At 43.4% G+C, this 27892-nt stretch overlaps 1 protein-coding gene and 1 long non-coding RNA gene across 7 annotated transcripts in view; one reads left to right on the top strand and one right to left on the bottom strand.

The window, feature by feature from the left end:
- The window catches only part of NBEA (neurobeachin), an 842868-nt gene that overhangs the window by 161806 nt on the left and 653170 nt on the right, over positions 1–27892 (top strand). For all 6 annotated transcript variants that reach the window (XM_045015913.1, XM_045015904.1, XM_045015899.1 and 3 more), the window contains exon 6: positions 15879–16005. In XM_045015913.1, coding sequence (XP_044871848.1) covers positions 15879–16005 — 127 coding nt within the window. The remainder of the gene's footprint in view (positions 1–15878; positions 16006–27892) is intronic.
- Positions 8654–11435, bottom strand: LOC123369902. The gene is made up of 4 exons (XR_006579180.1): positions 11165–11435; positions 10242–10877; positions 9796–10158; positions 8654–8914 (listed from the first exon to the last, which is right to left on the bottom strand). It is a non-coding gene; the product is annotated as an uncharacterized LOC123369902 (long non-coding RNA).

Below are 27892 nucleotides of genomic sequence, written 5' to 3'. Positions count from 1 at the left end.
TATGACTCACTTTGTCATCTTAAGTGTTTTTTGAAATTTTGAGGGTCAGAGTGTTAGATCTCTCCCCCATTGCAGGTCCCTAAATTCCGTAGCCCTTTGTAAATCCTCCTTTGCTTACCCTTTGTTGTTCTGATACAAACCACCTCTCCAGTAATCTAACTAAAACCTGCTCTTAGGGTTCTGGAAGTCTGATATCCCCATGCAAAATATGCTGCTCAATAATGACCCAAATTAATGTCTGATGCCAGCCCACAGTTTACCCATTCTAATATTAGGGCCAAATTATTTTCATAGGCCAAGCCCAGCCTCTAAAGATTTGACACAACCTCAACCTGTAGTGTCAAATTCAGAGAAGGATTTGCCCCATGTTGAGTAAATTCCTACACACACACACCCAGCATACATCTGAATGTTCATGGTGCTAGCTGCTTTGCACTAAGACAGAATTGGTTAAGAACCAAGGCTCCAAGGAGGTCTAGCTGTGCCTGAATGGGGTATTTGCTAGTTCCTAGCAACCGGTCCTCAAATTCTGCCCATCTCATACTTTGAGTGACTTGAAGACCTGGCGGTTGCCAACATGGACCCTTGCTTGGTTTTTACTTCAGAATCACCTCTCTTGTCCATCATTCTCTAACTTTAAGTGATAGTAGTGCTTCCCTTTGGCATGGTGTAGGAAGCACCCTCCTGATAGTGTGGGTGGTCCCAGGCCCCCCTGCAAAGCTGGTCTTAACAAAGCAGTAAGGGACTTATTCTTCTCTCTGTCCCACTTTCATGTCGGGTTTGATGGACCCTTGACTAAGGTGTCCCGCAGTATCCCTCCTCAAGTTTGGCACACCCTCTGCAGGTGTCTGTTTCCACCCCTGTGGTGTCTGTATATGAGGAAACCATCTCACCTCTTTGGGATAATCTTATGTTCCTTCCTCACGGACAGATTCCTCTCTCTGCTTCACTTCCATGTGGACTGTGAATCAGAGTCCCTTGACTAAGATGGCCATGGATACTGAGGAACACCTTCTGAAAAGGGCATCATGGCTGCTTCCTACGTATCCTTCCCAGGCATGGGTGGGAATCCCATATTATGCAATACTCCTGAACTGCCTCAGTTTTCTCACTGTCAGCTGACGACTTAGCTGCAGCAGCACTCAGCTGTGCCACAGTTTCCCTTGTAAGGGAAAGCAGTGGACTAGGTATGTGAGAGGGCTCTAGCCAAAAATATAATGCTTTCTAGGTCGGTTAGGCAGCCAGTAGCATCTTCCTTGATTATACTGCAACCTCTGCACTGCAGAAACCTTAAGTGAGATTAAAGTTGGAATCTTTTTATTAGATGCATAAAAAGATGTCTCCTACAGACTGAGCATGCAGACACCCGAGTGTGCATGCGTCATAGAAGATAAGGTGATAAGTAGCAGTCAGCATGGATTTGTCAAGAACAAATCATGTCAAAACAACCGAATATCCTTCTTTGTTAGATTAACAAGCCTTGTGGATGGAAGGAAGCAGTAAGTAAGTGTGATATATCTGAACTTTAGTGAGGCTTTTGTTACTGTCTCATATGACATTGTCATAAGCAAACTAGGAAATATAGTCTAGATCAGGGGTTGGCAACCTTTCAGAAGTGGTGTGCCAAGTCTTCATTTATTCACTCTAATTTAAGGTTTGGTGTGCCAGTAATACATTTTAACATTTTTAGAAGGTCTTTCTATAAGTCTATAATATATAACTAAACTATTGTTTTATGTAAAGTAAATATTTTTTAGAAATATTTAAGGACCCGGGCAGTGTGAGTGCCACTGAAAATCAGCTCACGTGCTGCCTTCGGCACACGTGCCATAGGTTGCCTACCCCTGGTCTAGATGAATGTACTATAAAGTGAGTGCATGACTGGTTGGAAAACTGTACTCAGAGAGCAGTTATGAATGGAGCATATTGAGTTGGGCCCAATTGTTGATCTATTCAATATGTTCATAAATGATTTGGTAATGGCATAGAAAGTATGCTTATAAAGTTTTTGGATGATACCAAGCTGAGAGGGGTTTCAAGTGCTTTGGAGGACAGGATTAGAATTCAAAATGATCTTGACTAACTAGAGAAGTGGTCTGAAATAAATAAGGTGAAATTCAATAAGAACAGATGCAAAATATTATGCTTATGAAGGGATAATCAGTTGCATAAACACAAAATGGGAAATGGCTGCTTAGGAAGGAGTACTGCAGAAAAGGATCTGGGGGTTGTAGTGGATCACAAACTAAATGAGTCAACAGTGTAATACTGTTGGGGGGAAAAAAGTGAACATCGTTTTAGGATTTATTAGCAGGAATGTTGTAAGCAAGACATGAGAAATAATTCTTCAACTCTGCTCAGCACTGATAAGGTCTCAAATGGAGTACTGTCCCCAGTTGTGAGTGCTACACTTTGGGAAAGAGGTAGACAAATTGGAGAAAGTCCGGAGGAGAGCAAAAAAAATGATTAAAGATCTAGAAAACATGACCTACAAGAAAAGATTGAAAAAAATGGGTTTATTCAGTCTGAAGGAGAGAAAACTGAGCAAATATAATAGTCTTCAAGTACTTAAAAGGTTGTTATAAAAAGCAGGACGATAAATTGTTCCTCTTATCCGCTGAGGACAGGAAAATAAATAAATTGCAGAAAGGGACATTTAGATTAGACATTAGGAACAACTTCCTAACTGTAAGGGTAGTTAGGCACTGGAACAAATTACTTAAGAGATTTTTAAGAACAGATTAGACCAGGGGTCGGCAACCTCTGTCACGCGACCTGCCAGGGTAAGGACCCTGGCGGGCCGGGCCAGTTTGTTTACTGGCCACGTCCGCAGGTTTGGCTGATCGCGGCTCCCTCTCCAGATCAATGGCGGTTGCGGGAAGTGGCGTGGGCCGAGGGATGTGCTGGCCGTGGCTTCCCACCGCCCCCATTGGCCTGGAGCAGCGAACTGCGGCCAGTGGGAGCCACGATCAGCCAAGCCTGCGGACGCAGCAGGTAAACAAACTGGCCCGGCCTGCCAGGGTGCTTAGCGACCCCCGGGTTAGACAAACACCTGTCAGGGATGGTCTAGATAATACTTAGTCCTTCCTTAGTGCAGGGGATTGTACTAGATCAGTGGTTCTCAACCAGGGGTTGGGGACCCACTGGGGGGCTGCAAGCCAGTGTCAGGATGTCTGCCAAGCAGGTCTGGCATTAGACCTGCAGGAAGCCAAAGCTCCACCACCTGGGGCTGAAGCCTGGGGCTCAAAGTCCCACCACCTGGAGCTGAAGCCAAAGCCTGAGCAAATTAGCTTCACAAGGCATCCTGTGCCATGGGACACAGGGCAATTGCTCTACTTGCTACCCCCCTAATGCTGGCCCTGGTTTTAGATGCAGAAAAACAGTTGTTGTGGCACAAGTGGGCCCTGGAGTTTTTATAGCATATTGAGGGGGCCTTAGAAAGAGAAAAGGTTGAAAACCCCTGGACTAGATAACCTATCAAAGTTCCTTCTAGTGCTACATTTCTACAATTATGTGATCATGTGAGACCCCTTGCACTTGGAAGCTCTCTGGTGATTATGCGTGGCTAGTATTAGAGACTGTACCACAATATATCACATCTCCCTTTTTTAATTCTTAAAATTCCTCCAAAAAACAACTTCTCAAACAATGGCCTCAGCACCAGACTTGAGGCATGAGAAGACTCTTACAACACTGCTGACCGCTTGCTCATCTGTACAGATTAGAGGTTAATACTTACCCTGTTGGATCTTAGACTTTACCACTGGCTTACACTGCTCGCATAGTTCTGGTATATTATTATCACACAAGTCACAGTATTGCGCTGGCATGCATACCTAATGTCCACTTCTTGTGAATTTATTTTCTGATGGTTCTGATGCAACCTGTGTCTCATAAGATATTGGTTTTGATTCTGATTGCTCCTCATCTTGTGCAGTTACCAATTGCTGCTCATATGATTCTTCTGATTTAGATATCTGTTGTATATCTGTTTCTGCTATGGTACAGTCAGGTGTCTAGGTGCTTTCTCTTACATCTGTATGTTTCCCCTGTAGATAGCTCAGTGTGTTATGACTATGGCTCTGGACCTGTAGCTACCACCCTTGCTGATTACCATCCTTGTGTTTCAGTTCATATCAGATCTCATTAATGGAACACAGATAGTGGGTTTGCTGTCCAGTTATAGTATTTCTTCTGTATTTCTCACAGCTGCTTTAATGTGCTGTGAGCACTCTGAGACTTGCCTTCACTTTCTTCAGTATCTAATCATGTTATGCCTGAGTTGATGCTGCTATTATCATGTCATCTGCTATTATATGGACTCCTGAAATAGCTCCATATGTATCACTGTTCTTTTGTTGAAATACTTCACAAGTTGCCTTTTATTCCAAAAGGTAGATGGAGAAACTTGTATCTGTGCCACGGTGTACTGAAGATGAACCATTGAGATGACTCTTTAGCTAATGTAACTTCCCAATATCCATCTTTCTTATCTACTATAGTGAATGTGCTTTTACGAGCTTGTTGGCACTGAACATCTGCTTGTGTGGGGATGGAATAATACTGGCTCAGTATAGCCTTATTCAGGTCTCTGGGATGCAAACAAATCCTAATCTTGCTATTTAGCTTTAGTTATCACCACACTGTTAACCCATGGAGTGGGTATGTTCACTTTGGCTATGACCCTTTGCTTTTCTAACTGCCTGAGTGCATCTTTGAGTGTGTGTCACTACGAAAGGTATATTTCTGCAGCTGTGTATGACAGGTGACTGATAGGTTTGTATATATGGGATGCTTCCCACAGAACTCTCTTGTTCCTGTGAATACTGCTGGATATTGCACAAATTCAGTGAACTATATACCAGGGGTGTGATTCCCAGCTCCTGTACACATACTTACGCTAACTCAGTGAGAGCTTTTGCGATTATAAACATAGCATAACCATGGTAGCATGGGCAGGAGTGACATGGCTTAGCCATTCTGAGTACAAACCCACCTGAACCTCTATGGGGTAAGTACTAATCTGTGCCACCACTACCCACGCTGCCATGATTACGCTACTGTATATACTTGTGTTGATTCATTGAGCTTGCACTATACATTGATTCCCAGCTCATATACAACATGTATGTGAGCTGGGAATCATATCCCTTGCTACGTAGAAGTAGCCTTAGTGGTGATGAACTGAGGATTGAGCTTGTTTTTGTCTGTTGCGGCTGTTAGTGTGTCCTGTTCAGAGTCTATTCTGGAACTGCCATATGTTATAAGTGCAACATCAGACAGTTTTATCTGGATGAGACCTGGTATCTGTTTGAAAAGGTGAATTGGTAAAGCCTTAGCTTCTGCCCCAGTATTAAGCTTGAACTTTAAGTACATTCCTCATATACAGTGTAGAATACTAAGGTTCTGTGGAGTGTGGATACTTGTATCTACCAGATGAGATTGCTCACATTCTATTTCGGCCAGAGATTTGTGGCTTAGTCTTTTGTGTAAGTTTGCTACTATAACATGGATGAATAGTAATTTAATTTTCCATGTTAGAGACATGTTACTCCAAAAGCTGGGCAAACTCTGGGCGGGTGTATCTTTCCACAAAGTGTGCTCAGTTTCTTTGTGTGAGCTTTGGTGTGTCTGCTTTGCTCTATAAAGTGGCTAGGCCTTGACCATGCTGCTCTGAATACTCTTTTGTGCAAGAGCCGGCATCAACTTGTCAGTATGCCACCCACACATGATCTCTCTTTGTTTCTTTGTGGTTTGTGAGGCTCTGCAAATCTCTTTTTGCAAGTAAAAATGAGCTGCTTCAATCTTTACTTTTGTCCTTTGATCAGTGACACTGAACACGATTTTGTCTCGGAGCATGTCAATTCAGACTGTTTTTTTTGCCTCAGCTCTGCGACATACTTACCTATTTACTCTTTTTTCCTAGGTGTGGGTGAGACCAGAACTGGTATTGTTTAGACATCATATGTTTCTTAGAGTTACATTAGTTCCTAAGCATTGTTGATACCTCATCCAAAGTGGGAGCATTTTCAGTTGGTTTGCTGTAAGAATGTGCGTGTTAAACTTTCAGAGCCTCTTCTCACACTCTGTGCAGTAAAATGGCTACTTATGTCCTCTTCTTTTTTTTATCTGCTTCCAAAGCTTTCATAAAGATGTGGTAGTGTTGCTCCTGTCTCTTCCAATTCTCAGCAAGATTACCAATTAAAAGATAAATGTCAGAGTGGCTTACAACCCTCCACGTTCAGGTTCTTTTAAATACTATTTTCTAGTTTAACTGCTTTATTTTTAGTTTCACGTTTGTGTACTCTCTGTATTTCAGTACTCTGTACCTTCTGTTTGGCTCCTGCTGGTTTGTGGATTGCATTTCTTGTCTGTGTGTAGCAGTTGACAAAATGTACAAATCCACCGTGCTCCTGACAAAAACAGCCACTACTTGCAGAATGTGGTCACTTCTGACACCATGTTGTGTTTTCTAGCATGACCAGGCAGCTGAGAGTATCTTCCTTGTGAGTATGCTGCAGCCTTTGTGCTTCAGGAGCCGCAAGTCAGACTAGGAATATAAAGTTCTTCGAGTGCTTGCTCATATCCATTCCATATTAGATGTGTGTGTGCTTCCCACATGCACCGGTGTCAGAAGTTTTTCCCTTAGCAGTATCCATAGGGGACCGGCTCTGGCGCCCTGTGGAGTGGCACCTGCATAGCGCGGCATAATGGGCACCACCAGCTCCCCCACCCTCAGTTCCTTCTTGCCGCCAGTGATGGTACTGGAACTTCTGCTGCTTCGGCTAGTGTTGTTTCATTCTCAGTTCTTGCAAACGTTTAAAACCTGTAATATATTTGTGTATAGTTAGTAGTTCTTAGTTATCCTTAGTAGTAGTTCTCAACTCTTCATTAGTCCTGAACAGGACTCAGCCAGGGGATGGGGCATGCCCCGGTCCCCAGGCTTTAAGCCCTGTGATCATTGCAAACGGCCTATGCCTATCAGTGATCCACCTATCAGCTGCCTAAGGTGCTTGGACGAAGGGCACATAAATGACAAGTGCCGTATCTGCAAGTCCTTCAAACCTAGGATGAAGAGAGAGCATGATATCCGTCTGAAAGTGCTCCTGATGAAGTCAGCATTCACTCTGGCACTGGAGCAGCGGTCCGACGCCACACTGAGAACCACGGCACCAACCATGAGCCGGCATTGGTCCCCCTCCATGGCTTCGGTTAAGAAGCCAAAAAAGACTGGGAGGGGAAGATCTCCTAACTCCCGTAAGGGAAAGGAGAGGGCTGGGGAAGAGGCACAACCCATGCCAGGCAGCTTAACACCCCCATTGGGAACTCGGGCTCCACCTCAAGTCGAGTGGTGCAGCCCATCCCATGCTTTGCCTGCAACCACAGATAGCGGGGCAGGCCCTAGGCAGCTTCAGGTGCTGTCAATGCCTGAAGCTCTTCGAGCACCTCAAAAGATCTTGATGCTCATGCTGCCGTCCACACCTGCTCCCGCAATTCCCATCTTGGGGAAAACCCATGGTGAGACCTACATGTGTGTCCCCACCTCAGCTGTACCGATCCCCATTGAGAGGGACGTCCCACCAGTGTTCGCGCCTGAAATCGTCCTGCCTCAGGACTAGAGAGGCAGGCTCAGCAGTGCCCTCTTCGGTCCCCACACCGGGGGCACCGATAGAGGGACTTGTGGCATACCTTGCTGGTAGATCGGCGCAGACTCTGAGGCATGCGCCACCCAGCAAGAACTCCGGGACTGGCCCAGACCTTCTCCAAGGGCCATCCTCACCTGTCTCCAAGAAGGTCACCCTACTCAGGCTGATCCTCCTGGCAAGCAACCCATGGTAGCTCCCAGTCCTGTTTGATGTCCCGGTATCGGTTGAGTAGCATGAGGCGTGGATCGCTGGGTATCCGCTGCAGATCCGCCGAACACCGTTGGTCCCTGAGAGCCCAACCAAATCAGTCTCGCTTGGACAGCTCAGCTTCGGGATGCAGCAACCGGTACCAATTGGACAAGAGCCACCTCAGAGAGGCCAGTGGCCTTGGTATCCAGTCCCCTTCTTGTGCTCGAGGCTTCAGGGGGTAAGTCCCCACATGTCCAGAAGGACCCAGGGGAGTGAGCTGCTGGACCACCAATGGACATGGAGGTTCCCGCAGCACTGGCATCATCCTCGTTGTCACTGGATGAGGCTATCACGGGGCCCCCCAACCCAGTTCCTCAGGATGACACCAAAGTGCACCAGGAACTATTGAAGAGGGTCGCTTCTAGCCTGGGGCATCAGGTCAGATGAATTGGAAGAGCCCTCAGACTCTCTGACGTCCTCTGCTCCTCAGCTCCTGCCAGGGTGTGTCTCCGCTTTCACGAAGGGGTTTCCAAAATCACTGATGCCCTGTGGCAGACTCCCCTCTTCCCTGGCCCCTATCTCTAAAAGGGCCAAATGCAAGTACTTCCTGCCAATCAGAGGGCATGAGTACTTATACTCCCACCCAGCCCCTAATTCCCTTGTGGTTGAGGCGGTTAACCACAAGGGGAGGCAAGGACAACCCAAGACCACCCCCAAAAAATAAAGACGTGAAGAGGCTGGATCTCTTTGGGCATAAAGTTTATTAGTCTTCCAGCCTTCAGCTGAGAGTGGCCAACCACCAAGCCCTCCTTGGCTGATATGACTTTAATATGTGGCAAGCCATGGCCACGTTCGAAGGGTTGCTCCCCGAGGCTTCCAAGAAGGAATTCCGAGTGATCCTCGATGAGGGCACAACTGTGGCCCGGGTGGCCCTCCAGGTGGCATCAGATGCTGCTGATGCTGCTTCCCACACCATGGCGTCTGCTGTCTCTATGCGGCAAGCCTCTTGGTTGCTCCTCTATGGGTTGTCCACTGAGGCCCAGCAGTCATTGCAGGACCTGCCCTTTGGTGGTGGGGCCCTATTTTGGAGCAAACAGACAGCAAGTTGCATGGCCTTAAGGACTCCTGCACCATCCTGAAAACCCTGGATCTGTACATCCCAGTCTCAGCATTTAAGCTGTTCAAACTGCAGCAGCAGCCTGAGGGCCAGACGAGCCAGCCTCGGCAGGACCAGCCCCATAAATGAGCCAAGGGTTACAAGAGCCACCTGAACCACCCGCCTCCATCCTCTGCCCAGTCAGGCTCTGCCTGTAACAAGCAGGGGGCGAAACGGTTGTTTTGAGGGTGTGCTCAAAGGCGACTTACCAGACTATTCCCTGGATCCATCTTTCCCAGTGTTCTCCGACCACCTTTCCCCTTTCCACCCGGTGTGGACTGCTATAACTTGGCACCGCTGGGTCCTTACCACAGTGGAATGGGGTTATACCCTCCAGTTCCTTTCTACCTCCTCTGTCCACCTGCCTTCCCTGTCACTCTTCAAGGACCCCTCTCACGAGAGTCTCCTCGTGCAGGAGGTAAAGGGGTTACTACAGCTGGGTGTGGTGCTAGAAGTTCCTCTCAAATACAGGAACAAGGGGTTCTGTTCCTGGTACTTTTTAATCCCAAAGTCCAAGGGGGGTCTGCGGACCATCCTGGACCTGCGAGACCTCAACAAGTACCTACAGAAGGTAAAGTTCTGCATGGTGTCTCTGGCTTCTATTATCCCCTCCCTGGATCCGGGAGACTGGTATGCCACCCTCAACTTGAAGGATGCATACTTCCACATAGCGATCTTTCAAGGACAAAGACACTTCCTCCAGTTTATGGTGGGGCCCACCACTACCAGTTTACAGTCCTCCCATTCGGCCTGGCGACAGCACTGAGGGTGTGTACCAAGTGCATGTTGGTGGTAGCGACTTACCTCACGTGTCGGGGTATCCAGATCTACCCGGACCTCAACGACTGGTTCGTCAAGGGTGGCTCCAGGTCTCAAGTCTGAATGAACGTTGTGGTGTTTTAAGCCACATGCCGCTCCCTGGGGCTACTGGTGAACAACAAAAGGTCGACATTAGTGCCAGTGCAGAAGATAGAGATCATCGGCGTGATCCTTGACTCTACCTGCGCCAGAGTGTTCCTGCAGCGGGAAAGGTTCCACATGTTGACGAAACTCATCGCGGAAGTCTCCGCGTTCCCTCTGACTACAGCCAGGGTCTATCTGCGCCTGTTGGGCCACATGGCAGTGTACACTTGCATGTTCTGCCATGCCAGGCTCTGGATGCAGCCCCTGCAACAATGGCTGGCATCAGTCTATTCCCAGTCTTGAAACCCCCTAGAGAAGATCGTTACCATTCCCCAGGCGATACTTACTTCGCTGAGAAGGTGGACTGACTGCAGGACAGTCCTGGGGAGTTCCGTTCAACAGCCCTCCTCACTCCATTGAGTTGGTGTCAGATGCCTTGGACCTCGGCTGGGGGGGGCACATCTCAGCAACCTCCCCGGAGGAGGCATGGTTACACATAAATGTCAAAGAACTCTGAGCAGTCCAGCTGGCATGTGGAGTCTTCTTGCCCCACCTGTCGGGTAAGTTGGTACAAGTCCTGACGGACAACACAGCCTCGATGTTCTACATCAACAGGTAAGAAGAAGTGTTGCTCATCGGTTCTCTGTCAGGAGGCGCTCCACCTGTGGGATTTCTGCATCAGCCATGAAATCCACCTAGAAGCTTGTCACCTTCCCGGTGTCAGGAATATGCTGGCAGACCAGCTCAGCAGGGACTTCTCCTCTCACAAGGAGTGGTCACTCCATCCAGAGGTAGCCTGCATGATCTTCCAAAGGTGGGGAACTCCCCAACTAGACCAGTTCACCACCAGACAGAACAGGAAATGCCATAGGTTTTGTTCTCAACAGCATCTGAGCAAGGACTCCCTTTCCGATGCCTTCCTCCTGTTGTGGTCAGGGAGCCTGATGTACATGTTCCCTCCGATTCCACTCATCAGCAGTGCCCTAGCAAAGATCAAGAGAGACGAGGCACAGGTTATCATGATTGCCCCAGTGTGGCCTTGTCATTGGTTCGACATGCTCATGAGCCTGTCAGCGGCCCCTCCCTGGTCCCTGCCCAGCCAACCAGACCTGCTGTCGCAGGACCACAGTCGGCTCTTACACCCCAACCTTGGGTTCCTTCACCTCTCAGCATAGATGCTGCGTGGCTGAACCCGGAGTAGCGGACTTGTTCGGAAGGAGTCCAACAGGTCCTCCTGGAAAGTAGGAAGTCCTCAACTAGACTGACTTACCTGGCCAAGTGGACAAGGTTTACCTGCTGGGCATCTGAACGGGGCGTCTCTCCCCCATTCCTCCATACAGGCTGTCCTGGGCTACCTGCTCCATTTGAGGAGCCTGGGCCCAGCACACTCTTCCATTAGAGTGCATCTTGCAGCGATCTCCGCTTTTCACCTGCCGATCCAAGGACAGATGGTGTTCTCCCATGACATGATGGTCAGATCCTTGAGAGGGCTGGAAAGAGATTTCCTGCAGGTGCAGGCTCCTGTCGCACAGAGGGATCTTAACTTGGCCCTCCCTAGGCTCACTGGCCTGTCCTTTGAACAACTGGGTTCCTGCTCCCTTTCCCATTTGTCATGGAAGGTCACATTCCTGGTGGCGGTGACATTGGCAAGACCAGTCTCGGGAAATTAAAGGCTTGATCTTGGAACTGCCGTACATGGTCTTCTACGAAGATAAGGTTCAGTTGCAGCCCCACCTGGCTTTCCTGGCAAAGGTGGTGTCCACCTTCCATATGAACCAGTACATCTTCCTCCCGGGGTTCTGTCCCAAAGCGCACAAGACGATTAAAGAGAGGTGTCTTCATGCCCTGGATGTCCAGAGGGCCTTGGCTTTTTACTTAGAATGTACCAAGTCTTTCCATAAATCGACTCAACTCTTTGTCGCTACAGCGGATAGGATGAAGTGTCACCTGGTGTCCTCACAGAGGATTTCCATTTGGATTACCTCATGCATAAGGACTTGCTGTGACGTGGTGGGGATTCCGCTACCGCCAATCGTTAGAGCCCACTCGATGAGAGCTGGGCCGCCTCTAGGCACCAGCATTCCAAGCATGTGCTTGAGGCGGCACTTTTCAAGGGGCAGCATTTTGGCCCTTTTGGGGCGGCACTTTTCCAGGGGTGGCACTCCTTCCCCCCCCCCCCTTTGGTGGTGTCACTCTGGCTTTGGTTTTTTTTTTTTTTTGCTCGGGGCAGCAAAAAAACTGGAGCCAGCACTGGATGAGAGTGCAGGCATCTTCGGTGGCCTTCCTGGCGCACATCCCTATCCTGGACATCTGTAGAGCTGCGACGTGGTCCTCTGTCCACACGTTTACTGTTCATTATGCCATCACTTAGCAGGCCAGGGGTGACACTGGGATCTGCAGAGCTGTGTTGTAATCTACACATCCGTGAACTCCTACCCACCTCCAAGGTTACTGCTTTGGAGTCACTTAATATGGAATAAAGAATCCTGTGGCACCTTATAGACTAACAGACGTTTTGCAGCATGAGCTTTCGTGGGTGAATACCCACTTCATCGGATGCATCCGACGAAGTGGGTATTCACCCACGAAAGCTCATGCTGCAAAACGTCTGTTAGTCTATAAGTTGCCACAGGATTCTTTTCTGCTTTTACAGATCCAGACTAACATGGCTACCCCTCTGATACCTAATATGGAATGGATATGAGCAAGCACTCAAAGAAGAAAACAGTTACCTTTTCTGTAACTGGTGTTCTTCGAGATGTGTTGCGCATATTCATTCCACAACCCGCCCTCCTTCCCCACTGTCGGAGTTTCTGGCAAGAAGGAACTGAGGATGGGGGAGCTGGCAGCGCCCCTCATATCGTGCCATGTGGGTGCCACTCCAGAGGGCGCCAGAGCCGGTCCCCTACGGATTCTGCTAAGGGAAAAACTTAAGGCATCAGTGCATGTGGCGAGCACTCACACCTAATATGGAGTGGACATTAGCAACACATCTCGAACACCGGTTACAGAAAAGGTAACTGTCTTTTTATATCACAACCCTTTTTAATAGATAGTTACCAAGATGGCTCCTATAGACTCTGAGCATGCATTGCAGACCTCTAAGTGTGCTTGCATCATGTGAGAGACCCCTTATGTGGGGAGGCCCTCCGGTGATTATGCATGATTAATTTTCAAGAGACAGTACCGCAGTATACTACAGGAGAGGTCAGGTCATATATACCTTCCCCAGCAAAGTGTCCAGGGGCCAATGGCTTATCTGAGCCCCTCTGGGCAGTTCACCAGCTCAGGTGATGCTTCCCCCTCTCCCAACCCAAGGGGAGGGCCCTTAATGGAGCTAAGATTCCTTTCTTCCTGCTGCCTAGGCAAAGACCCCACATGGATGAGCTAGTGGGGAGTGCAATCTCATAAAAAATTTGAATGCCAAAACTGAGCATACTCAAGCATATTCTATGTGGAAGAGATCACCCTATCAAATTCAGAGTAGAAATGAGGTCCACATTTTAACAGTGGGGAGAATTAATCATTGGAACAATTTACCACGGGTTGTGGTAAATTCACTATCACTGGACATTTTTTAATCAAAACTGGATGTTTTTCTAAAAGAGCTGCTTTACTGCAAGCACAGCTATTGGACATGAAGCAGAAATTATTACGGGGAAATGCTATATACCCTTTGTTATGCAGGGGATCAGACTAAAATCAGATGATCACAATGGTCTCTTCTGGTTTTAATAATCTATGAATATATAAGGGAGAGAGAATGAATTGTAGTTGTGTAGGGGCTGGTTGTGACTCTGCAGTAAAGGTTGAGTGATCTTTTGCGCTTAAAGCAGGGATTCATTATCTTTATTATGCATGGAAAATGTAGCATATCCTCCCTAAACTTACAACACTTACTCATTGAGTACAGAATGAATTTTCTAAGAATTGAAAAGCAAAGCTGTTAATTAGTTTGTTAAAAACTAATTAAAAACTGTATCCTTTAAGAAATTTAGAATCTGTGTGTCTTTTTGTCATCCTAGATTTTCTTAACAGACTAACATAGGTTCTTCAAACTTTCCACAGAGTTAAAGTTAATTGCAATTTTGTGCTTAGGCTATATTTGATTAAAGTAGGTTGTAATTAAGCTAATTTATTAATGACTATCTAATTGTTATAATACAGTTAGGGTCAGGTCAGGAATTATCTTGCATGCAACAATTTTATTAGTTGTAACGAGTCAGCCCTATGAGGAAGACTGGAAGTATTTGTGCACAGTAAAAGGTAACCAAACAGCTTTGACTCTGTCCTGTAGTGAACACCATAATGGGGTTAAAATATATGAAAAATGTCTTTTAAAAATCAGTTTAATGCAATCTGGGATCACAAAAACTCATGTGTTTTCATAATTGTATTGCTGTCATGGCATTGCTATCAGGAAAAATGAAGTTTGTTTGGTTGCCTGAACTGTGTATTTCCATACCTTAATATGTTTGGATTTCTTTTAAAGCATTATCTTAACAATGAATTCCTTTGGGTTTTAATGCTTGCATTTGGGATAATTAATCCCCGTAATGTATTTTCCCTTTTAAGTTACTGATATGTAGTCTCAACCTTAACTGCATTTAACATAGTTTTTTTGTCTTGGAATATGGCATGTAGTTTGTGAGCCTTGATGAGTGACGGGATAATTGAGCTGTTGATAATGATAGAGACAGAAGAGAGTTTGGATGAGAGGAAATAGAGGTTTTTACTGAGTTAAATCTTTAGTTGGTAGTTGACAGAGTTGCATATGTGGGACTGGGCAGTTGAGATTCCCAAGGAATAAGTTGTAGAAGGAGAAGAGAGGACCAAGGACAAAATCCATTGGGACACTGATGAAAAATGGGCAAGGGCAGAAGATGGAAGAGCTCCTGATGAAGTTGTGGAAAGTAGAACAGTAGGCTGAATATAAAAACGAGAAAGCCCAGAGATGGAGCAAATGAAAATTGAAAGCACAGGGATGAATGTAAGATGAAGATAGAAATGACTAAAAAGCACTGTCATTTGTATTCTTATGGTAAGTCTTAAGAGGAGTGTGCTGGGGGGAGAAGAAGTCAAGGCAAAGAAAAAAAAAACACAATTGTCAAAGCACCTGGATTTAAAGGGGAGGAGGAAAAGGGATGGTAGATGGAGTGGCAGATGGGGTAAAAGAGCCTTTTTTAGGATAGGGTAATTCAGTCATGTTAGAAAGCAAAGCGGGAAAGAAATTAGATGAGATGTGTAGGGGACAGGATGATACAGGGAGTCAGAGAAATCAGAATTGAGAAGAGATAATGTCACAGGACATAGCTCATTGAGGGGTTAGTAGATGCTCATCACTTTTGAAAATCAGGTCACTTCTGTTTAGGTGTCTGAGTATGGATTAGGAACCTAATTTTAGGCACCTAATTGTTGACCTACATGTATGATATGATGCATAATATGTAACATACAGGAAGAATGATCTTCTGATTGTGGCATCGAACGGGGACTCGGGATATTTGGGTTCAGTTCCTAGTGGTTACTTAGGGACATATTTTTAGAGGAATTTAGGCACCTAATGGGAATTTCAAAGCACTAAGGTGCCTGACTCCCAAAATGGAAGTTAGCTGCCTAGGTTCTTTTGAAATTACCTGTAGGCATCTATCTAAATTCTTGAAAAAATCTGGCCCTTAATGTCTTTGTGCGACATTTCTCTCTTTGTAAAGTGAAGATATTTTCTACCTCTCAGCAGTTTTATGAGAATAACTGCTGTTTTTGAGACACCGAGATTTAATATTGTCAATACCTAGATTAATGTGAGTAGATGTATTTAATCTGTTTTCCCTGATACATCAGCTAATAATTATCTAAAAGAAAGGAAAATATTTTGCTCTGTGCTTCAAAAGTTGTATTGCTTATAAAGATTTAATGGGGGTTGTACCTAAAATTCCCTTTGAGAGTTTTATATTACTTTGTCCTTAATTATTCTTTCTTTTCAGTTTTCGCACTAGCAAAGGAGTTGGGTACTCTGCTCATTTCGTTGGCAACTGCTTAATAGTTACATCATTGAAATCAAAAGGAAAAGGTTTTCAGCATTGTGTGAAGTATGATTTTCAGCCACGCAAGGTAAGCAAAATCATGAAGAATGATTATGAAAGTGTGATAAAGTACCTCTGTGAGGAAATAGACTCCCTTGGTGTCACAGTAAAAGTGATCATTTCTCACTTCTTATTTATAACTAATTTCTATGACTCTCTGTCATATGAATTATATGTCAGAGTTAGAACAGGACATCATCACAAGAAACAATGGGAGATATATAGTAATGGTTTATGAAGAAATACATACCAATATATAGGACCAACTCTTTTTATTTGTTTGTTTTTGTTTATTTTATTTGCCATGGCGCCTAAGCACCCTAATCATGGACCAGGACTCCATTGTGCTAGGCGCTGTACAAACACAGAATGAAAAGAGTCCCTGCCCAGTGCTTAAATACTGTTGAAACAATTAGAATTTCAGACAGAGAAGGATTGTCAGGGAATTTCTATAATCCTGATGAACTGGTTTAGTTTTATTTTTAAAAACTATATATGTTTCTGTTCAGTAAGCTTCAACATTCTTTTAAATATTTGGCTCTTCATTTTCAAAGAATCTATTATCAAACCGTACATTGATGAGAGCTGAAGTAAAATATCCAGCTAACCATACTGACAATTGCCTCACCCAGTTTTGAAATGTAATGTTGAGTAATGAAATGAAACGCAGTGTATGCATTTCTAAGGTTCCTGGAAATTAAATGAATACTATGCAACACAGGGATGTACAGTATGGATTAAGTTTATTCTCACTTGGAATATCTGGAATTGAGGTTTGCTACATATTTAAATACTGCTTGAGCTGTTATAATAAGGAAATTTTGTTTGGTGATGGGCAAATTCTTCATCTCTTTTTAAAGAAATATTTGAAATGTAGTTGGATTTTCAAACAACTCTGCCCTCCATTTAGCGAGTTCTTGGTAACCCTTGCAAAGGTGTGACACATTTGGTCATCTGCATCTCCAGAGGTCTGATCTCATGATACAACTTTCATACAGTAAATTTTGGAAGTTGACCTGTAGAAAGATGCTGGGGAAAAAAGATTAGCTGCCTCTGTCCAGTAGGAATATTTTGCAATTTTGTCCTCTTTCTTTATTGTTCTGGAGCCTACTTTTTGTTTTGAATTTGTCAACATTTTAATATAACTAACAAATACACTGCTACCTCGATATAATGCCACCCGATATAACACAAATTTGGATATAACGTGGTAAAGCAGTGCTCCGGAGGGGCGGGGCTGCACACTCAGGTGGATCAAAGCAAATTCAATATAACACGGTTTCACCTATAATGCGGTAAGATTTTTTGGCTCCCAAGGACAGCGTTATATCAAGGTAGAGGTGTATGTTTTATTACATAGGTCATTTAATTTCTGAATAAAAATACTGAAATTTATTTACTGAATCTATTTTGCATTTGGGGACTTTGGTGATATTAGTGCCTGTAACGAGTCTGCTGGCAGTGATGCAGATTTTGTTGCCTTATCTGTTCCATGGAGAAACAAGCTTTCACCTTTCTCCTGTATCAGTAGAGATTTGAGATTTCTCTTATTCCTAGTAACATGAACATTTCTCTAGCACCTTCCACTGTTCATTTCCACAATATGTAATTCTGATGCTTCTATGGGGATAATGATTCTGTTGGCTTCCAGCTTTTTAATATTCATTCTCATTTGGACTGGTTATCTAGCACAACAGCTTTATATGTCTGTTACGGTAAACTTGTTTGTTTTTTTGCCTTTCTTCCAGTGGTATATATAGTGTTGGTATATGCTTTGCTGGGATACTGATATGTTATGTGAAGTAAAATCATTGTTTGCTCATTAACATGTGTACTGGCAAACTCATTCCTTCTATTGCTGTGTATTGTTGATCCAAAAGGGGCAAGGAATAAATTTTTGTCAGATTTTTTTTACCTGTGTGAGTAGCTCATTTGTCTAGCCTGTTACCATTTTGTGTACACACCTCAGAGTAGGCCCTAATGGATTCCTGCTGGATCTATTGGCAGTAATCAGACTCTGTGGTATTCTGTGCCTTGCAAATTGTAATTGCATAGATTTTAAGGCCAGAAGGGAACACTGTGGTAATCTATTCTGACCTCATGCATAACGTAGGCCATAGAACCTAATCCAGTAATATCTGCATCAAACCCATAACTTTTTTCTTAAAATTTAGGGCTCAGACACACCCGGTTGGGTCAGGTGTTTCATTCTTTTTTTAAATTAAAATGCCCTGCGTATGCATGACACAAGTTTCTTCCAAATTAACTGGCCAATTAGTGCAAATTGGATAATCCACATTGAAAATAGATTAAATTCAATTTATGTGGATGCATCTATGTATCAGATTAATTTTTCAGTCCTCTCACTGCCATCCCATACTACATTGCTTTACACCAGGACCATAGTGTGTTTGCCTGTGTCCCCTCTACTTCTCTGGGGTCATGTTGGCTGGATTTCACCGCTAGCCAGGAACCACCCCACTTGTGGTGATGCACTTCTGGAGCATTACATGAGCATGGAACCATGCAGAGGGTCAGGGATTTTCTTGTGATCTGGGGAGAGGAGACAGTTATTTGCTTTGATATACACTAGTATATCTTGATATTATGGTATCTGTTGTTAAGTCAGGACTGAACTAAGAGGGGTCACTCTTTGGACTTCTCACTGCTGCCACACTGGGAATGGGCAGCTGCAGAATTATGGGGAACTCCCCCTCCCCCCAAAAAACAGAAACAGTGCTCCAAGTACTCACCCCTACTTTGAGGATCAGATTTTTTCCAGGAAGGCCACCACCTAACCCTGGTATGTTATGGTCAGCACTGAAGGCATCAAAGAGAACACAGTCTCCTACCCTGACCAGATTTCCCATGGAAGCCAGGATCTTTTCCCTACATGAAAACCTAAGGCAAACCCATAGAAGCAAACAATTCCCAAAACCCAGGTGGATGCTCAGCATGATAGTGCTGGGAAGGAGACCTCTCCCAGTAAGTATTCTAGCCTATATTATAATAAAATTGTATGGGTAACTTCAAAAATCTTTTGTTCTGGTTGTCCAGTGGGCACCACCAGGAGTTAAGAGCCTTTCCAAACCTTGCCAGCTTCCAGCCCTCCCTCCCCACTATGCTGTGTTCTAAAAATTGGTATCTGGGCCTGGGAATTTAAGATCGGAAGAGGATTGATTATTCCTTGATATTTTCAGTTTCCACAGCTATTTGCTTTATTGGCATCCACCCCCAACTCTCCTTTCCTGTGCTCTTCATGTTCCTTTTCCCAACTGGTTGACCACTGGCCCCTCTGCCCCTGGTTAAGCTATTGCTCTGCAGTCATGCTTTTTTTTTTTTTAAAAGCCCTTGTAATGTAGGCATGTTTATTGAAATGTCAGTTACAGGAAGAAAAATGCAAAAGCCCCTCCCCCCAATAAACACTTCACTTCACAATTTGAGCAGTACCCAGAAATTTCAACTATCTTAGCGTTTTATGAGATCTGTTTCCCAAAGTGAAATACTAAAAATGCATAGCGTTCATAAGATAGTTGGGTAGCTGAAAATAAGATTCTCAGCATTAACTACTTAAGTTCAAAACAGTTACAGCAGAACACTATTTATTTTGCTGTATGCTTTGTGCAGGTTGGCAGGTGATATAAAACAGAAGTTAAGGCAAAGACAGTGCTCTATTTTGGCATGTCACCAAGTGCAAAATGCCTAGCAAATCTCCGGGAAAAAAAAAAAGACCAAAACTGAAATGTTTAGGAACTTTTGTCAGCATCCCAGAAGAGGGCTAAGAAAACAGAAGAGTGGAGGGATTTTCTCCTTGCAGAGAGACAGAAGGACTGAGAAGTTGTCATTGCTGAGAGAGAAGATGACACAGAATTGACAAGGGAAACCACTGAGAAAGACAGGGATGGGCAAAAACAGCTTCTGGACCTGATGTAAAAAATTAGTCTTGATGGAGAACATTTTGGTGCAATGTTTTGGCTCAGCACTGCAACCAAAGTCCTTACCATGTCCTGCAGCCCACGGAGAACAATGTGTACTGGGAGCAGCAGTACCATTTCTAAAGTTCAAACAGGCACTTTCTTCCCTCCTCCACCACCACCCAGGATGTTGAAAACAGTGAATGCTGGGAGCCCTCCTTAACTCCTATGCCCACAAATGATGATTTCTTCCCACCCTGTCCTATACCAGGTACAGGCAACAGGTACCTACACATGCATGTGACCAGTACATCAAACATTTGTACAAACTCAGAACTTTTAGGCATTTGTTACACATCTTCACTGTAATGTTGTATAACGTTTGCTTTGTTTTATGTTGTGATTGGAATCAATAAATGTTTGCAGTTTTGTTCTATAAATGGTGTTTATTATTTGCGCTGTTTGATCAGTAAAAATTATTTTCACTAAAGTCTTATAAAACACCAGATATCCCATAAATGATAAACACCCCAAGCAGTTGCATAACCCATTTTAAAAACCATATAATCTTCTATTTGAGTAAAACCGTATACAGAGTTATGAAACCATGCCACAGTGCATAATAAAATTACATTGCAACACTTCAACTCCTAGCCTTAGAAAAGGAGTACAGGGCATCCCTAACCTGTGGCCCTGATGATTTGCTGTAATTGGCAAAGGAAGCCTCACTGGTTGTTCATAGCTGCCTGAAACTCTTTGCATCTCTGCTTCCCACCTGTCAATGAGGTGCTCTCTCTTCCTCTCACAGATGGTATGCAAAACACAGCAAGCAGTTGAGACATGAGTCTCCAGCCTCACTATGTGACAAGGTCATCTTCCTTTCAGCCTTACGAATACATACTCCATTGTCATTTTGTAGCTACTCAGAATATAATTAAAAAGGTCCTTTCTGCCATCCTAAGTGTCCAATAAAAGGCTTTATAAGGCAGGGAAATTAAGGATAAGCAGGCTATCCCAGAATGATAGTGGGAATCACAACACCATCGTAATAATATAATCAGTATCGGTTGGAGATGGTGAGCTTCCAGATGGCTATGGCCACACATTTTCCACAGTGAGGGAAGGTTTCATGTTGGTGTGATGCTAGTGCAGCTTCAGGGTGAGCTCTGGATAGACCTCTATGTACATGGCATGTGTCAATCTGAAATTTTGCCTCTTTTGCTGCCCATCCCAGGACCAGGTCACTGTCCTTGCCCAATAGTCAATGCTGGTTCCTCAAGCGCAGAAATGGCATTGAATCAAGTGAAACTGCCCCAGAAACATTATATCCATGGGTAGTTGTCCAATCTCCTCCACTTCTTCCTCTACCAAATCTGGCTCAGCAGCATGGCAGCTAGCTTCCAAATCTGCCTGGGTGTATGATTACAAATGTGTGTGCATCAAGTATTGTGTATTAATTGGTGCCTGGGCAGTAGCAAGTAACTGAGTGAGGTCCCCCCACATCCTGGCTGACAGCAAAAGACAGAAGAATTATGGGAATTTTAGTTTGATCTTAAGTGCCAGAATTCTAGTGGCTTCCTGTAGGTATCCCACAATGTGCCATGAGAAAAATTCCAGAATGTGTAGAGCCCAGCAGGGGGACAAAGCACTATGGGATACCTGCCCAGAATGCTGAGTGCTTGCTTTGAAAAAAGTCAGTGCCATGTGTATGCGCTATGTGATGGGTTGTCACCCCTGGGGTGCAGTCTGGGAGCCGTGGGAACTGCTGTGCCTCCTAACCAGTCAACTGTGTTGCTCCTTCTCACACTGCTCCGCTGGTGATTCAGATAGCCTCTCCAGGCCGTGTTATCACCCAAAATGACAGCAGGTGGCGTCAAACACCCAACTGAGCTACCTGAGTGCTTTATCTAAGCCACTCAAGGACAAACAGAAGACAACAGCTAATTTCCCAGCTCCTCAGCCTTGTTGGATATACACCCAGAATTATACCATCTTGCACTGCAAAGGGATCTGTACAATGCGAGCTCATTAATATAGATTGCTTTCCCCTCGATGTGGGAAAAAGATGCACCAAGCTGAGATTTTTCCCAGACGCTTCACTTTAAAGACACACTGGTTAAGATAAATCATAAAACATGTTTATTTACTACAGAAAGATAGATTTTAAGTGATTATAAGTGATAGCAAACAGATCAAAGCAGATTATCTAAAACAAAAACTGCAAACTAAGCCTAATATACTAGATAGAAAGGATTTGGATTAGCAATTTCTCACCCTGATTGATGATACAAGCAGTCCACCAAGTTTCCATATATAGGTTAGAAATCCCTTTAGCCTGGGACCAGCAGTCTTTGTTCCTCAAGAGTTCTCTTGTGTGGGGAGTGAGGCTAAGAGATGATGTCACTCCCCACCTTGTATAGTTTTTCCATATGGCTGGAACCCTTTGTTCCAAGCTAAGTTTCCAGACCGGTTTGTGGAAAAATACAGATACCAAAATGCAGTTCAAGGTCATGTGGTCTGGTCACATGCCCTTGCATGCTGTGCTGAGTCATAGCAGCCATTACTCATAGGCTGTCTGGAGCGTTCTCAGGAAGGCTCACCAGGTGGGGGATAAGCTTCTCCTAAGACCTACTATTTCCTTTAATTGCCCATTACCTTGAACAGGCCCTTCACAACCAGCTATCTAGACTGGAAGCATCTTGCCTAGTGGGTGTTACCCAGGTGTAACCACATTTGAAATACAGATACATAGTCAATATTCATAGCTTCAGATATAAAAGATACACGCACACAAATAGGATAATCATATTAAAAAATCACAATTTTTCATAGCACCTTACATGGCACATTTTGTACAAGATGCATCATAACTATGTCATAATCATATAATGATACAACTATGATGAATATGGGTGCTGTCACAGCCGGGGCACAAAGCACTATGGATACCTGCCCAGAATGCTGAGTGCTTACTTTGAAAAAAGTCACTGTCGTGTATTCACTGATTCAGAGCAATGCAGATAAAACCCGGCCATGTGGATACAATTATTTTGGAATATTTATTCTGCAGCAGTTTGTGAACACAAACCTAATCCACAGGCATACACTCCTCCTTCCCCCATATGTAGATAAGCCCTTAGATAGATACCAAGTCTTGATTTAAAGATTTACAGATTTGATATAGATTAGTTTTGAAAGTACAAATCTGTAGTTGCAATCAATAGTAAATTAGTTTTCTCTGAATTCAAATAAATCCTCCTTGATTTTGCCATGGTCTCTCTGGGACTTGATCCCTTTTCAGCTCTTTTGTTTGTGCTTTTTGGAAGCAATTATACATGTATTACAATCCCAGGCCAAAACAAAATTACTTACCTTTTGATTAAGGTTTTAGTACCAAAATGCTGTGGGTCTTAGCAGTTGTTTCTTTTCTTATTACTGCTAGAACTGCCAGTCTTTATTTTATCGAGAAGTCATCTCACTCATTTTTACCATAAATGAGCATAGTCTGTTTGGTTGTAACTCTGATCTTGCTGTAGGCAATCCTTTGAAAAATGTCAGTTTTAGTTTATGCGAAATTGACTGTGTTCAGTCTGAGGTTTTACTAACTTTGAACTAGTAACAGGTGTATGTATGCCTCATTGCGTGAATATCACTTTCAAGTGATCATGTGTTCACTAACTTGCCAAGTGTATCTAATGTGGATGATTGCTTACCAATTTTGTATTCAATAGAGATCACACTTTTCAGCCTCTGTGTTATGTGTTGGTATATAGGAGGTGCTGAAAAGAAAGACTTTGTCAGATAAAGTTAGGTATTTTGTAATGAGATTTTATGTGCATCTTTTATTTCCCATTAATAATGTGTTTATGTATGATGTGCACATGCAGTATAATATATTGGGGGAATATACCACCACCAAATACAATTACCAACTCCAGTATAAGAAATCCAAACTGTCCTTTTCAATTTGTGCCTACATTTCTTGTTGCCTTGTTTAGAGATTTCACTCCAGGTGTGATCAGATGCTCCTCCAGCATGTGCATGTAGACCTTCAGAAGATGCACCTATTGGCAAAGCAACTGGCTAGTTAAATTGTAATTTTAAAACTGGTGGATTGATGATGGGTGTTTTTAACTACTGAAATGCCAGTTTTGACTTTTCAGTGGTAGGCAATCTTATCTTCCAGTGATTCTCTTAAGGATTTACTTGTCATAGATATTTTTTGGCAAAAACTTTATTATCCTCAATCTCTGAAGAACAACTGCTTTTATTTTTTACTGAACCACAGTTAAGTAAGCTATCTATGCTCAAGTTATGGGCAACATAGAATTGTTCTGTTAGACAAGTTTTCCAGAGATAGAGAGAGATCACATTCCTCTGAAGATCTTCCTGGTTGTCTCTGATATTGACGAACAAAAATATTTTTTTTCATTTTCAGATTTTTCCACCTCAGTGGTAAAATGATATGAACTGTTTTAAAATTAAACATCACTAAAATTCATGAAAACTAGACTTTTCCAGTTAATATACCTCCATTGGTTTTAATTTTATTAATGCATTTTGATACATATTACATATATAAAATATATAAAACAGCAAGGCAAATATAAGGCATATGTAATAAAAATAGTGAACTATAAAAAGAGAGATTTTACTAAAATATAATTAGACATGTTAAAGGCCCTAGAAATATTTTAAAAAGACACAATCCAGATTGTGAACATTGATGTTCAGTATTTCTATTTAAAAATTACACAATTGTTCAAACTAAGAATCATATCTATAAAGGACTCCCTCTTTTTTGGACACGTACATAAATAAATAAAAACACTTTTAAAAAACCTTCATTTATAAAAATTGCTCCTGAACTTGTGATCACTTTATTTTTGAGCCACTTCCGTAATTGTTAGCCCGTGACAACCTCTAACATGCTGCTGCTGTACTATCCAAGCGAAAGACATTACATTTGTTATAATGAAGGAATTCTGGAGCACTTACCTTTGTTTTATGTGTGTATTCATCTGGACAGAGCGTTTAAATTTCACTGACACTAAGCTCATAGATACTTCTTGAACACACTTACATCCACACACTGAAATCTTTGTTGTGTGACAAATTGAAATACCCACCCCCCTCCCCCCCCAAAAAGAAAAAAATCTAAGTTGAGGGTGACTGATTTGGTTTTGAAAGTTTACAGGTTTATAAATCATGGCCATGTGAATATAAGAAATAAAATGTGAATCTTTGCAGCAGTGAGATTTTATTTAGAGAAACATTATGCAGTAATATAATCATTAAATCTTTTGTTCAGCAGGGTATTGTCATATTATAGAGTGAGCCTCTTAACTCATCCTATTCTATCTGGAAATTATAACATACAGATGTAGCATCACAGACTGATATGTCTTTTTTGCACTACTTGCAGAACAATTCACTTAAAAAGTGTGACATCTTGTGGCGCTAATTATTTTTGAGAGCCTGAGAAGCCAGCTTCTGTTGCTATGCTTTCCAGAACCCATCAATGCAGGCTGAATGAGATGAAAGTAGTAGAGTGAATCAGCTATTTTAACTTCCTTTTCTCATTTCATTTTAACTGAACATCATTTAAATTATTTGGTCACTTTCCCTTTCAATATAATTTTTTTCCTTTTAAATATCATACTTTAACAATACTGTGCACACGGGATTCTCAGTTTTGGGCCTCAGCCTTCTAGTGCAAGACAAGGCCTTAAAATTATCGAGTATCAGAGGGGTAGCCGTGTTAGTCTGGATCTGTAAAAAGCGACAAAGAGTCCTGTGGCACCTTATAGACTACCAGAAGTATTGGAGCATAAGCTTTCGTGGGTGAATGCTCACTTCACCGTCACATGTGTCTGACGAAGTGTTATTCACCCATGAAAGCTTATGCTCCAATACTTCTGTTAGTCTATAAGGTGCCACAGGACTCTTTGTCGCTTTTTAAAATTATCAGCGTCTGAAACACTGGTAGGAGCAGGAACAGCTCCCATGTTCCATTCCATCTCAAGCTTCATTGCACCGTGACCCCCTTCTGACAATAAAAATTACTGCATGAACCCAGGAGGGAGGACCGAAGCCTGAGCACGTCTGAGCCCCACTGACCCGTCTGGGGTGGGAGGGCAAAGCTGAAGCCTAAGGGCTTCAGCCCCTGGCATGGCGCCTGTAGTCTGAGTCCCAACACACAGAGCTGAAACACTCAAGCTTCGGCCTTGGGTGGTGGGGCTCGGGCTTCAGGCCTGGGCCCCAGCAAGTCTAAGCTAGCCCTGGTGACCCCATTAAAATGAGGTTGTGACCCACTTTGGAGTCCTGATTCACAATTTGGGAACCACTGATCTATAGAACAGAGATTACTGGGCATATAAACTGTCAGAACAGTTTCCTATATACTGTGCAACTACATCATGTAAAGTAGGAGCAGCATAGCAGACAGAGCACCCAGATGAAGGCAGACAGCTGTCTTCACTGCTTCTCTGCCCTTACACTTGAGAGCTAAGTCTGTGTATGGTTTTGAATCACACAAGTCTTTTAAAGCACTCTTGTAAACTGTGCTCTTTGGTATGAAGAGTATCTATACTGATTGTAGTGTGGAGTGACACTAGCTCCTGAGTACCATAGTTTGAAATGGCTGTATGTTTCTCAGTTTCAATATCGGGATGGCAGTTCTCCAATGTAAGTTGCTTGCTGTGCCACACATTGAAACAGGGCCTTGATTTGTGTGACAGTGGGCCATAAGGCTTGAAAGGTCTTGCCAGAGTAGAAAATGACAAGAACTTTAATCTAGAATAGTGGCTTTGGAGCTGGTCACTAGCTGAAAGTCATCCAGTGACCCTCAGCAAAACCTAGCTAATGGTTTTGTAGTGGCATCCCTCCCCTCCAGTGACAATCCATTCATTGGTAACCAACACCTTGTCTTTGTTCAAAAGTGACACTACTGCACCTCCACTCCCAATGCAAGTCTGTTGGTCTCTTAGTCAATTTCCTGATGCCATTCCACCACTACAATAGGGGGATGGACCTGGCAGGAACTTCATGGGGTGGTACCTCTCTTTGTCCACCCTGGCCTCTAGCCAATCATTGTTTTTGGGTGCAAGTCATATGCCATCTCACACTAGAAATAGAAAAGATCTGGCAGGTTGGTTGTTCATTCTCCCTATGAATGTTGCATTCTCTCTCTTGTATCTTGTACTTTTATTAGAATTTTGCCTGTCTTGGTTTAAGTATGCCAAGTGTTTGGGCTCCCAATGCTTCCCTTGGTAAATTATTCTACAGAGTAGTAGATCTCTCCATTGTAATTCAGTCTAAAATTTTCCTTTCTTAACTTTAATCCAAGGCTCCTGTTATACCTTCTCTTATGCTAATTCTTCTTCTTCCTTAGTGTTTCTATCCCTTAAATATTTGTAGATGGTTATAATCGCTCTCCTCTTTAAACTACTGTGTTGTTTTTTGTTTGAGGCTGCCACCAGATTCTCAAGCATCTTGGTTTTAATTTATTTTAGTAAATATTGCTCTTATGGATGTAAAGAAGAGCACTGTTAAAATGTAAACTGAATGCAAACAGATTCTGTGGTGCCTGAGTCTGCAAAGAGCCTGACAATAGTTTTAAGAAGTGTAAACCACTGTATTCACCTGAAAGGGACATTGACTCAAATTTTCAGTTAGAATAATTTAAATGCCAATTATTTTCCTGCCCGTAACCACTTCTCTGCTGATCACAGCATATAAAAAAGGAGAGATAATATTTTAAAGATCTGTTCAACCCTACTGTGACTGCAGTTTCATTTTGGGGCCACAGATGAGCAGTATTTGGGAGATTACCAGACTTTTTTATCCTTAACTAACCCATGAAGCCAATAGGACAGAGAGGATGATGGAAGCCTGAAAGGACATTTGAGACACTATCAAGTGGAATAGAGTCTAGCAGAGCCTGGTGGGGCATGTAAGCTTCCCCACTGAACAGCAAGGCCCTGGTCTGTATGTATGGTG

The sequence above is a fragment of the Mauremys mutica genome, chromosome 1 (assembly GCF_020497125.1).
Source record: "Mauremys mutica isolate MM-2020 ecotype Southern chromosome 1, ASM2049712v1, whole genome shotgun sequence".
Classification (NCBI taxonomy): domain Eukaryota; kingdom Metazoa; phylum Chordata; order Testudines; family Geoemydidae; genus Mauremys; species Mauremys mutica.
The sequence above is the reverse complement of the archived record's forward strand: the minus strand, read 5'-3'. Positions and strand labels throughout refer to the sequence as shown.